General features: G+C 38.5%; 1 protein-coding gene across 6 annotated transcripts in view; it reads right to left on the reverse strand.

Moving 5' to 3' along the window:
• The window catches only part of Appl (amyloid-beta-like protein), a 49,133-nt gene that overhangs the window by 10,606 nt on the left and 25,098 nt on the right, over positions 1 to 13,429 (reverse strand). For all 6 annotated transcript variants that reach the window (XR_011799630.1, XM_072001632.1, XM_072001635.1 and 3 more), the window contains 5 exons: positions 11,282 to 11,335; positions 10,358 to 10,489; positions 7,887 to 8,013; positions 4,082 to 4,172; positions 3,210 to 3,340 (listed from right to left, as the gene is read on the reverse strand). Coding sequence is in view for 5 of the 6 variants with exons in the window: in XM_072001632.1 (XP_071857733.1) it covers positions 3,210 to 3,340; positions 4,082 to 4,172; positions 7,887 to 8,013; positions 10,358 to 10,489; positions 11,282 to 11,335 (535 nt within the window). In the remaining variant the exon portion in view is untranslated. The remainder of the gene's footprint in view (positions 1 to 3,209; positions 3,341 to 4,081; positions 4,173 to 7,886; positions 8,014 to 10,357; positions 10,490 to 11,281; positions 11,336 to 13,429) is intronic.

Genomic DNA, 13,429 nt, shown 5'->3' on the forward strand with positions numbered 1-13,429 from the left:
AAATACTCGAGTAAAAAGACTGGTTCTACGAATTTTCACATTGGCTGACGTACAGTGGTTCGCGAAAGTATTTGAACTTGGAAATTAATGTACGGTACGAATAATAGTCTTCAGCGTGCGATTCAACAGCGAAGATACAGCATAGTTAAATATTTCGGCTCGTTGGTACAGCGTATAATTGGCCGTTCGAATCTAATTTTCCGACGTACTTGAGCTCATGGCTTGCACGAAGCTCGCTATCAGACGGCTGTTCGCGATCAATATCGAGCGAGAAACGAACAGACGCGGGTTTTAATTATTAAATTAATTTGCGTTATTAGAACGTTTAATTCTTATTAAATCGTCCTTCTTTTTCTCGTCGTTCATTCGCTTCTTGGGTACGTTGTGCTTTTTAAACGGTTCGCACGTCATAGGCACGGTTTCCAAACGTTAAGTCTCCTTTGTCACTTCGTTAAAAGCTTACATACATCGATGATTAACGGAACAACGACGAGAACCGTTGAAACGATTCAACGATATTACGAGATTCGATGAATTCTAGAATGGTATTGCTCGACGTGCGAAAAAGGGCCCGATTTAAAGCGAGAATGGAACGCGAGAGAACGACAAAGAACGCGTTTTTCGCAGGTAACGCCGATAGTATTTACTCAAATAGATGAATCGGGCTACGTAATATTTTCCATCGTTTTGCGCGCAGATCGGATTACAATAACACGTTTTCCTTTTCAGCGATCAAACGTCGGGCCACGAGTTCGACTCCTACGTTGTTCGAAACACGCGAGTCGTGAAAATGAATCAATAATTACATACACGCGGACACAAAATAAGGCCAACATGTTTTACCGAGTTTACATGGTAAGCAGAATCGATCGTTATTCGAATAAATTTTTATTTGGATAATTATTCGAACAGACGAACTATTCGATGTCTTTATTCGCGAATACCTGGTTTTTCCTCATTTACGATCGAAGCTTGCTATAAGTATCGGTATCGGTGAGGACGAATTATTTAACTTCGACTCTGCTTCACTTTATATTCATAGCTACGTTTTCCAATAATAATCATGCAACGAGCTACTGTGAGTTGCAACGACAACAGCAGAGCATGCAAAATACAAAGTATCTACTATTACCGCCTATATACATCTGAAACATGTTGCAATGCACGGATCGAGTTCTAGATTTCACGATACAACTTACGGTTGAAACCGTAAGACGAATTTCAATAGGAAGACGACGGCTAGGAAAACGTACGAAATAGGCTTTTGTTCATTTCCTGGCTTTTTACGTGTTAATCGATAAATTCGCTGGATTTCGAAAAATATCCCTCACATTAAGATAATCGTTTTCTTCTGGCATCGAACAGCGGGAGATTTGAACAAGACATAGTCGAAAATGAGAACGATCTACGATAAAAGCAGTTAAATCGACGAATTGTCGAAACTTTGTACCAGTCGGAAATATAATATTATCAGGACGAAGAGTAAGTTTCGAAGAGACCGGAAAACGAACGTTTCACTGCGAAACCAAATAAAAGGACATGGGATTACAGAAAGGAGCAACGTAGGATTAATTGGCAATGGACTAGATTTTAATGAAAATTAGAAAAAAAATAGAAAATGTAATTTACTGTCAAAAATATCGCTTCATAAAATTCGTTTAATCTGCTGTACGAAATACGGCGATAAAGTTTCGAGCGCGATTCTCTTTCCGGTAAAATTGCAACAATGTGAATAATTACATTCATCCGTTGTATAATCAGATTACGTTTTTCATCGATATGCGCAAGGCGAACACCGTTAATTATTTTAGTTATTGCAAACATTGTTTCTATTTTTTGTAAAAACGTGTGTGAGATCCGTGTTGCAAGAAAAATGGAATATAAAATTTAAAACAAATAGCTGTAGCAAAATTTTTGATAAAATATGGCCAATCGTCGAGAGTTTATGGAAAGGCGAACAGGATTTATGGAAATTCCATCACGTTGAAACCACGCGTTTTTCATTCGGTAAAAGAGTTTCGAGAGGGACGTAAATCTATCGAAAATATAAAGTGTTCAGGGCGATCTTCCATAAATCGACTAGATATTCTTAGGAAAAAATTCGTGAATTTAAGATCGACCATAACGGTGAGCCAATCTTCTCCTCGTTTTTCCCTGATTTATTCGCTTATGATCGTTTTCTTTCCTCCTTTTCTTCTTTCTTTTTTTTTTTCTTTTTCAATTTTTCGTACAAAAGGAGCTACTCGTCATTCCTAAAATTCGAACTGATATCGTCGATATCGCGACTGATATGCCAGAAAATGTGTGTGCGTTAGCGGAAATATAATAAATAATGGATTCGACGTTGTAACGTGCAATAAGGTACGAAAATAAAATTCCGACAATAGACTACAGCGAAACCCTATTCATCTGAATTCATCGGTGAACAAATAATTCACGTAGCGCGGTTCATATTATAACAAGGTAGTTGAATTTTCTCCATCACCTATCGCTTTGCGTTTACGTAACAGGAGTTCATATTCGGACAAGCGAACTGAACCGGCAAAAGTTCGTTTAACTTGAAACTTCCAAACGTTCCGTATAACGCAAACAACGCGCTCGTAAAATGCGTCTACGGGTATTCGAATGCTTTTAGGATCTCGTACGCGATATATCAGGCGAAGTCGGCGGTTTCGAAGTTTAATATTCTCAATAAAATCTCTTAACGTCTTCTCCTCGCAACTTTGTACAAGTCGACTCGATCGACTTCAGGACACGCACCGAAGGATTTCAGAATGTATTTTCACATTCGACAGAATCAAATGTCGTAACTTAAAATCGGATACGTGCATTGCGTCTCATTTCGGTGCATATAGGCGGTGTAACCCATTCGCTGCTACTGCGATACGATTATTTTATCACTGGAATTGGATTTCTCTCCACGCGTCACCTTTAGCTTTAAGTAATAATTACAGTCTCCTATCGCGTCATCGTTCGTTGCATCGTTTAACTGTCAAAACATAATGACTTTGTTAAAAACTTTGTTAAAATGGGAGGAAAGATAAAACGCAACGGAATTGCAACCAAATAGCGCCAATTAGATCATAGATTAGTGTGCGTCGGTAACAGCGAATGCGTTAAGGGGCTACACCGTTCAACACAGAGATGAGAAAAGTCGTCGATGAACGAACGTGAATGATGATATGAGAGAATGTACGTACGTTACGTACCTTTGAGGTGTTTCGGGCAGCACACGAATTCGACGCCAGAGAACAGCGATATTCCACAGGGCAACAACATCGCGAAGCTCCTCAGGTTCATATTCCTCTCTCTGCAGGTGTCGGCTGCGGTCGCGTTCCATCTGAAACGGAAGATTCCCGGATTATGTTCCCAGTTTCTGTTCCTTTCAGCGAATTACGAGCTTGCGTTTCAGAGAATTGCGTTATATGTTCTGGTTTGGGAGATTCTATTCGCTATCTTCAACGGGGCTCTTTCCATCGGACACGTTCCTCGGTCTATCGTTGTGACAGTGGATATCGATGAGTCTTCGAGAATTCTAAGGCTGCAAAAATCTACAGAATACACGTGCGCGAAAATGTATAAAATATCCAAAGTAAAGGCACCTATTGATAACATTCGGTAGACGAAACAAATTTTGTTCGCTCCTTGGATTCATAAAAATATAAAGCTGTACAAACGTCCACGATTCAGCTATCGCGACGCACTTGGAGCATCGCCTTGAATCAGCAGAGTAAGTCGCAACGTCGTCTTTCTCTGATGATTTTAATTAAGCGTCGAACAAATGTAAACGTTTGTCTGCTTATTATTAGACGGTGGATTTTTATTCGACCAAGGAACGTTTAATGGACTAAACCGAGCGTGTGAGCAAACACGAAGCCATCTGAAAATTCCGGTGGGATTAGCTGCGGTCACCTAACGAGGCAGCAGGTACCTTATTTCAAAGGCAACTTGAAATTATTATCGAACTGGGAACCCCGATGGAGCGTATGGTCGTGGAGGATAGGGTTACGCGGTGGCGGACACGTAAATCGATACGCGTTGGCTCGTCATCGACGAGACGCTCGCTCGTTGGCTAGCTTACCTGTGAGATTCCCAGCATTTCGTCTGATTGTGAAGGTGGTCGAACAGGCAACCTTCCGGCACGAGCAACGCGTCGCTTTGGAACGGTCCCTCTGAAAAGGAGAATGTGTCGATGTGAATAAAAGCGAAGGGAAAAGGTCGGGTACTGTGGCATGGACACGCCTATATTTATCGTTGAAAGAGACACGAGGCAGAGATCGCGTCACATGGTACACGTACAGGTCCATAGCTGTCTACTCAACCCCTTAACGAGAGCCACTCTAGCGCTACGACGCGGCACAACTCCACTCGACACGACTCGCAGGAATCGATACGGCAGAAACTGCAAATCAGAGTGACTCGCTTTGGGGGTGCAAACTTGTATACGGCATCCTAAGACTGCGGTCAGAATTCGCTTGGGATTACGTTCCGTACTCTACACCAGCAAGCAGGTGTTTACGACGTGTACGAAGTCGTGGGAACAGCTTGATTATTAACAACTTGGTTGTTACAGGTTGCATCGACTGAAAGTTGTACAGTTGCTCGTGAAAGTTTACATAAATCAATCGAATCTCGTGAACGCGAACTGGCAACCAAATTAGAAACGCTTTTCGTCGCAACATTTATATTTACGTATTCGATACTCGCGATACGTTATTCCATTAATGGGAAAAAATTGATCTTCGCATTTATGAAGAAATTCTGCCTCTCTGGGGTTATCTCTTTTACGAACCGTACCAATTTTTGTACAATTTAACGCTTTCGCTTGTTAGATACTCGAAACGATGGAGATATTTCGGACGAAGAGAGTTCAAGTTTAATAAATTTACGTAGTTTGTGGAAGAATTCGGAATTTAGATTTCTTGTTTGTCGCGGTACGAGGCGAAAACTCCATCGAATTTATAAATAGCTGGTATCTCGTGCGCACGGCGAAATTAAACAATTTTTGCTGAAATTACCGTTCCTTATTAAAATCGAAGAAAAAGAAGTTACATTTTTATTGGGAAAACTTAGGAAACGCTTATGGCAGCCAATTTATAACCCAAGCTGTTTCATCTATGAATAATTGCTGCGAGTTATTACATTTTTTATTTTTTACACAAACAGAATAAAACGCAAAAGGAATAAATAAATGATTTTGAAACGTTTCGCAAAAATTGTACAACGAGGTTTTAATACAATTTTAATGCCGAAAACGCCAAACGTTTAAATTGCGTTTCATTCGTCGTTCGGAATTTATAAATGCGCCGGCGTGAACGTAAATTTATAACAGCAACAGAATTTGTAAGCTCGAAAAATGCAGCGATACTTTTTTTACGCTTTTGTTAAAAATCCATCGTTGCGGAGATGTTGCGCGAAAAAGGAAAAAGTTGAAATTTAAACATTGAAAAGTTCACAATGGCCAGAAGGATACTTCACGGGGGCTGTTTGTAAATTTTATCTCTTTCTCGTAGTCGTTTTATCAGCTTCGAGTAGAGATTCTATAGGGGAACGTTGTGACGTGTAGTGCGATATTTTTTTATTACGGGCCTTCTATCGTTTTATTATACTCGTGTGCGAGCCCGTGATTCGACAAACGCCCCGTGAATCTTCAATTTTTATTCGCCTGGCCTACAGTCGTACGTTAAAGCTAAACGATTCATCGATCATCTAAAATTCAAATATCAAAAACATCTTGGACAACTTCAATCTCGTTGAATTCTATTTTAACGTGGAACCTGTTAAGCGGAATAAAATTTCCTATTTAATAAGGGAATAAAAATCCCTGCTCCCAATTACCAAGCTCGGTAGCATGACTGAAATATTTCTTGTTGCACGAATTAAACGATCCTCGAGGAAATCTGTTATTACGATGATACGGCAATGGGACGTCCGATTAGCATGGACGAAGTCGAGGAAAGTATATTAACGGTTATAAGCGTTTGTTAAGATCGCCAAGAAGATTTAAATTATCGGGAAACTGGGCGAGAGGTGGGGATTTGAATTTTAAAGCGAATATATTAGCCGGATCGCATCGATACAATGCCTGCGAGGCACTGGGAAAATGGAAAATGGGAAATAAACACGGATAAAGATCTTATCCTAACGGAATGATTATTACGAGCGTCAAGTTGGAAATATTTGTGCGTCGCAGCAATTTTCATATCGACCGAACCGAGTCTCTTTAAATTCGCGGAATTAATAAGCTGAGAGAGAAACTGAGAGATAACGATCTAAAGGAAATATCACTTCTGAACAACATATATTATACAGGATGTGCTAAATGTGGCAAACTTTATCGCTGTATCCTGTGCCATGTAATGCTTAATCTTAAAAGATATGGAACAAAGATATGAAATTTTGTTTACTCGTAGATTATGGAAATTGTTACACAAAAATTATTATAAATGCTAGAGATAAGAGCCGGTGGTAGATAGTCCTTTATTGTTTCGTACTTTTGTTATAACGTTTTTAATTAAGAATTTCTGCAACCATGTATGTATAACAATTTATCTTTTGTTTTTATTCGCGGTATATGCTGACAGATATTTTACAGAGAAAATCCAGGACATCCTGTGTACGCGTGATCCTATTCAACGAACGCTTTATTCCATCCGGATCTATTTAACCTATTTCTTTTCACTTCCTTATGAATGCCACGTTGCAAAGCAAAGGCGATATACATATAGCCGGCTAATCATATTTATTAACGAGAACACACGTTCGGTTGACGCGAGAATAGAGCGATAAACCGTGTTTTCGTTATAACTAATAAACGTACGCAGGTAAACTTTAGCACAGATACTCTTCATGCATATTTAAATTCGAATTCATAAATTTCACGCGGAATGCAATAATTTTGGAAAAAAAGAATGGAGGTGGAGAAAACAGGAGCTTTCTTTAAATTTGTTTGAGATATGCATAAAAGTAATATCAGCGGTGTTACAAAATGGTTATTGGGACATGCAAATGTTTTTCCTTGCACAATTTTTCTGTTGTAAAAAAATATACGAGTGTCAAGAGTAAAAAGTAATATACGTTGGCACACTAAATCGTATCTTGAACGTATCTTTGAATATATTTTTAGTCAGCAGCAGCAGGTGATTTTACATTTTCAACAGAGATCTTCTCACCGCGTTAGGTTTCTTTCTACCATTTAAATATTCAGCCTTTTATCTATGCTTTTACCAAACGCAAATAGTAAAAGTACGCGTTTACTAATCGTCCGTGTACACTTTTTCCCATTGAAATTGCCAGGCTAACATACTAATTTCTCGCTTTCGCTTCAACGCGTTAACGACTGCTCTCGACAGACATTTACGTTAACGTGCAGAAATAGGAATTATGAACGAGACCTTGTTAATTGGTACCACTGAGTTATACGGTAGATGACCATTCAGCCTAGATCAGAGTCGAGTTTCTTAAAATTTAGGATATTCAATTTCAATTCATATTCTTCAATGCCACTGACAGCCTTCGTAACTTACAATACACAGAATACACGGTAGAATCAGATAAATTAAAAATCGTGCTAATGGAAATTGTAATCTTTTATGTGGTTCATCGCAATCGGACTCTCTCGGAGGCAATGCTTCGAATAATAAAAAAAAAAAAAAAGAGAGAATCCTTTGTTCCATATTTTAGATTCAACGTTGCACTAGAAATCACTTCGCGTACATACATCTGCATATTCAAATTCTACCTTTACGTCAAAATTCCATTCTTTATTGACTTAGAAAGCCACGTCGACTCCATTAAAGCGAAACGAGCTGCTAAAGTTAAATGAAAACTGAAACACTGTCCATCCAGATCACTTATCAGAGAGCAATTCTGATGCTAATACGTACCGAGACATCTGTACGGCTTGACCCAACGTGACAATTTGCATTTAGTTCTCCCTGGCTTGCACCAGCCGTTAACCCTCACGTAATGAGACGATTCCACGATATTGGTGATGTCTCTCTTCGGATAAGCCTAGAAATACAAATGTAAATGTAACTTTCTATCCGAAATATTTTCATATTTCGTTAGCGCTACAACAATTGCGTTCGTCATAGTTGTATCGATAAAACTTGAAAGCAATCTGAAAATGTATATGCAAGTTACAAGTTATATATTTGGAAAAATAAGCAAAGAATTAATATGTAGAGCGAATAGCTACGAGAGACGTATAACAAACGTAAAATTATTCCCATCGAACGAACGATTAATTGTTCAAGTACTCTTGTCGTATAATACTCTATGAAACATATACTTGCGCTAAATATTTTGTAGCTTCTGTACATGTGTATATATATCTTTTTTACAAATTTATTTCAACTTTACCTATATGATCACGATAGCCTGTGATTACAATGCCAATAAATTTTCAAAATGCTTCGTACAACGCACATGATAATTCGCGAGAGACCCTTAAAAATATTCTAAAACTCCCGTAAGTCGTTATATCGTCGAGCAATTTTTACCCGATTATACCCACGAGATATACCAACAAAGTTTGGCTGTTAAACCTTGCAACTCTCTGTACATCATAAATTAATAAATATCAATAAATTATCGATAATCTGTGGCACGTAACATCCCTACAGCTTGACCCAGATAATCGTCGTTCACCTACGACCTAGTAGTATCCATTTAAGAATTCTTATTCCGAGCTCTGGTTTATATATCTTTTTATTTTTTTTTTCTTTCAATTTTTCATTATAATTAGAGTAAGCGTATTTACTACAGCGTTCCGTTTCGATCGACGAAATTATACGACACGCGAAATTATCGTACCTTTCACTCGATAACACGGGCATGCGTCGAGAGAAGCAGAGAGAGGTGGTTGCCTCGCGGATATCGAAACTGCAGTGCGCTCGTTTCCGTAAATTAACAACCGGTACGCACACGACGAATAAATTCGCGCATCCCTTCGTAGATTGAAAGTGGATGATAGGATACAAATGTCCGAATCGTTTGAATAAACGAGTCCTACTGAATTTAGTTCAGCTGTTTGGAAATCAGGGGAAGTTCCTATCGCAATTTCAAATTATTTTTATGTAATTAACTCGGGGAGATATATTTTAAGTTTGTATTAGGTTGTGGCAAAAGTTTCTTTATAAGGAAATAATAGATGCGCAATATTTTTTCTTTTACATTATTTTATGTGCGACTATATCTATTTTGTTCTATTAAGATAAAGATCACAACAATATTGGGCTTCATGTTTGTGCAAAGACGCTTTTGGGACAAATTAATATTAATTTAAAAATTGGAAATTTTAATTGCGCGAAATTTGTAATCTAAATTAAGCGAAGATCGTAAATTTCGTTCGATCATAGTTTACATATTTTATATATATAAAATAGAAGATGTAGATAGTCACGAAATTTTATATAGACGATACAAAGTATTAAATATTCGGACAAAACTACGTAACTCGAGTATGGATTGTACGGAAGTATGTAGTTGAATTGCTCGCGAAAGTTTGAAAACATTCTCGCCGAATTATTTAAACAGCTTCGGACATTCGAAGAACGTGCTTGATATGCTTTAAACAATAATTCAAATTATGTAATTTCGAACTACTCGAGAAGCAAGGTTAACTTCTGACATATCGAACTATTCTACATATTAATTTTAGCAAACCCACAATCGAGTTCTATCTTCATGGGAAGGGGTCAAATTGATGACCTATTTACTCCAAAACTACGGAAACAATTCCCAGGCAAATTTGGCCGAGCACTCTGCCAATATACGGTATCGAACAAATTCAATATATGATCTTCCGTGATCTTCTAGAAGAATGATTACGTACGAAGTACAAAGTTCTTCAAAATTTGACGAATAATTTATAATAGAACAAATGTTGTTCTTGTAATTTAATTATCTTTTACCTATAGTATCAAGTAAATTTAATATATCATCTTCCTTAACCTTTCAGAAAGATGATTACGTAAGAAACAAAAAGTTCTTGAAATATTGACGAGTAATTTATAATAAAACGAGCGTTGTTCATCTAATTTAATTATCTTCTATCTACGGTATTAAGCAAATTTAGTACACGATATTCCGTAATCTTATAGAAGAAAAATCATTACATATAAAGTAAAAAGTTGTTCAAATGTTTACGAATAATTTATAAGAAAATGAGCGTTGTTCTTCTAATTTAATTATCTTGCAGAAACTTCAAACATTTAGATCTCATCCAGGGTCCTAACGTTAGCTCTAGCTGCTCGATTCTACTGGAAAGGTTGAAAATCACGGGTATAAATCAAATCATTTATCACGCTGAATGTAAACGTCGGCAGAGACGAACAACGTTCCATGAACTTACCTTCTTGCAATATTCGAGAATCTCTAGCTTATCCGTCATGCAGCTCTTCTTGTCGGCGGATGAGACCCAACGTCCCTGTTCGCCCATGTGTTGCGCCAGGTACACCTCTCCAGCCTCGCATAACGTAGCAACCTGAATGCATAGCGTTCGCATAAACACTCGTCGTCGCGTTTTTCTACTCGCTTGAAAATTCTTTGACGCTATAACCGGCTACTTTCGGCAGTAAGTTTCACTTTGGGATGGACGAGTCCCCTTAGGAATTTGCAAAACGCGAAAAATCCTTACAGCGTTAAAGTTATTCCTCTGACCAGTGAGCTGTTTTCGACGAGTATGCTGACCATGAAGAAACGACAATATTTCGTGTTACGACGAGTATACTCGTCACGCGTAAAAGGTAGCTACAATTTCCTGTGTAAATCGCAATTTAGTAATCGCAGTAAATTGCAATAATAACATTTCTTGAAAGTCGTTTCTCTGTCTGACGAGTATACTTGTCGTCGCTTACTTTTCGCCACGAATTTTAGGTACGCGCTTTTCAAACAACTTCGCAACAGCTGACCGGTTAATTGCCTTATTTATCGCTATTTTCGGGTCAGGAAATAAAATACATCTCGTACTTCTGTTCTCTTCTTTGCCTCTTTCGTGCACGCGGACCTTAGGACGATCTTAATTTGAAGGGAATGGCGCGCGGCTAGAAAATCGAACATTTCGTCAGGCAGCGAACTGGATTTCGCGAGTTACGTAACGTTGAAGACTGGCGAAAATGGGATGAATGGGAGGGACGTGTATTGGAATGGAAGAGATTTCAGACATCTCGTGTGTGCGACGGTGGGAATTTCGTCGCGATGCAAAATCGCTGAGTGGCACGCGGCCTTGATGACATTCGTAAGGAAAAGGAAGCGTACATTTTCAAGTGGTACTCACTTGCGGCTCTGATCTTCCTCCAGCGGGTGCCAACTCGAGCCTCTCCGACACCGCCTGCAATGCAGAAAACATGGATAAATTCAGCTGTCGTAAAACTGTACGGTAGCCAAGAATTTATAGCGACCTCGCGGACATTTTCGCGTATTTCATTCATAAAACTTTTTCTATCGACCTCGGACAACTTCAGGATCGCGTTACACAAGTACACTCAGACACAAGAGTTTACGTCTACATCGCTCGAATATAAGACGTTGTAACGTAACTTACCTGAACGAAGTTTATGGCTAACGACTAATTATTCGACGCGACAATAAATAGACAACGATAGAACACTAATCTTTGAAAGTAACTGGATTCAATTTGTAACTGTTTGGTCCTCGAATTAATAATACAATGTACGAAAAGAAGATGAAACAATCGGATCAATCTTTGGGAAATTTAATTTCTGTGAAATGAATATCCGTTGCTTGTAAAAAAATATCTATTGAAAAAGAAAAGCGAATACGTGTGATAATAATCGTATTCTTTATTTCTCACTTATAATAGATATTATTCTAAAATTATCGGTGCCTGCGAGAACAAATATTTAAATCTTCGAACTGCGCAGTTCTCGATAAAATATCGACGTTTAAACAACTCGGTTAATCTTTAAAGTTTGCTAAAGCTATTGATATAGTCGCGAGTTTCATCCCCGCTTTAAATCTTTCCAATATTGCAAAAGTGAGGTTTTATTAAAAGAAAAAAGAAATCAGCCAACTTTCCTCTTCGTAGCATTAAAATTTATCGATCCGATTTATGTGGCGCAAATATTATTTTCCTTAATGAGAAGTAAAATTTGCACGATGCGAGAAACGATTAATTACCTCGATCATCGGAAACCAAATATTTCCTTGATCAAACTCATTAATACGGATTGCTTCTTAGTAATATCATCCCCGCGTAGTTCGCAGAACACTCTTCGAACGTTCTTCTAAAAACATCTCCCGTAAAAACCTCTTAGGAAATTGAACGAATTCTTACAACGAGTAATTTCAATTCAATCTCCTTAGTTCTTCGTTTAAGGTTTATCACGCTGCCCTATTTTTTATCCATCGAAACCGAAGATCCTTAAATTTGTATCATCAACTACGACGAGTATCTCGAAACATAGAAAAAGCAATTTGTTCCTAGGTGATTTCTCAAACAGAGGATAAACGGCTTGTCGATCTAAGATTAGTTCCAATTTTCAAGATTCATTCTCACGATCCAAGATTAATCTCATAAAGTTAATTGGAAATAAAATAAATAGAAATTAAAACAGGTTACAGATTCGAAGGTTTCCCAGCGATTTATTTTTCACCCTGCATTTATGCTACTCGTTCGAATTTTCTCGAGTTCTAAATATATTCTTACCGAAAAATTCAAATATTTGCGTCAAGCAAATTTGACTTTCCACCTCCGGTAACGATCGACCACCATAGCGTGCAACGTAAATCGATACAAGTGAGCCGTTTATCCGTGCGCGGAATTCGATAAACCATCCAGAGTCCAATAACCAAGCAATCTCCTTAAAATACCCTCACCCCATCGACAAAGAACCACCCTTTCCAAGTACCAATCTTCGAGCAGTCGCTCGTCGAATCTCCTAAAAATACTCCTATACAGTGCAAACAATAAGCGTCTCCAACTCAGCGTGCAATCACGCCACTTCCGGCCTACCTAATCCCTAAACCGTTTAAACGGGCTCTCGAGCAATTCGTCCAACCTTTCGCCGATATAATGGGCGACCATCGTCGAAAGGCGGAACTTCGCCTCGACCCAAACAAGCGAACAACGAAGGGGAATTAGATCCCGGCCGTAATCGCCTCTGCGGACCTTGTATCGTTGATTTAGTCATCTCACCTCGGTTAATGACGTATTAATGGGCTATTGAGCGAGGATATAAGGGTCCCAGAGTAGCAGCGTAGAATAGTAGCATTGAACCGACGAGCCAGCCACGTGACTGTTAGGAAGAGTCACGAGCTTTAGACTTGACGCGAACGAGAGTTAAGATTCGAGATTGATTCTCGCTAATGTCGCGTCTCTACGATTCTTCAGCCATTGTCGAGTTTCATTTCATTTCGTTGCTATCGAGCAACAAGTACTTTAAACTACGCTGACTTTTGACGG

Source organism: Bombus fervidus, chromosome 4 (genome assembly GCF_041682495.2).
Source record: "Bombus fervidus isolate BK054 chromosome 4, iyBomFerv1, whole genome shotgun sequence".
Classification (NCBI taxonomy): Eukaryota; Metazoa; Arthropoda; class Insecta; order Hymenoptera; family Apidae; genus Bombus; species Bombus fervidus.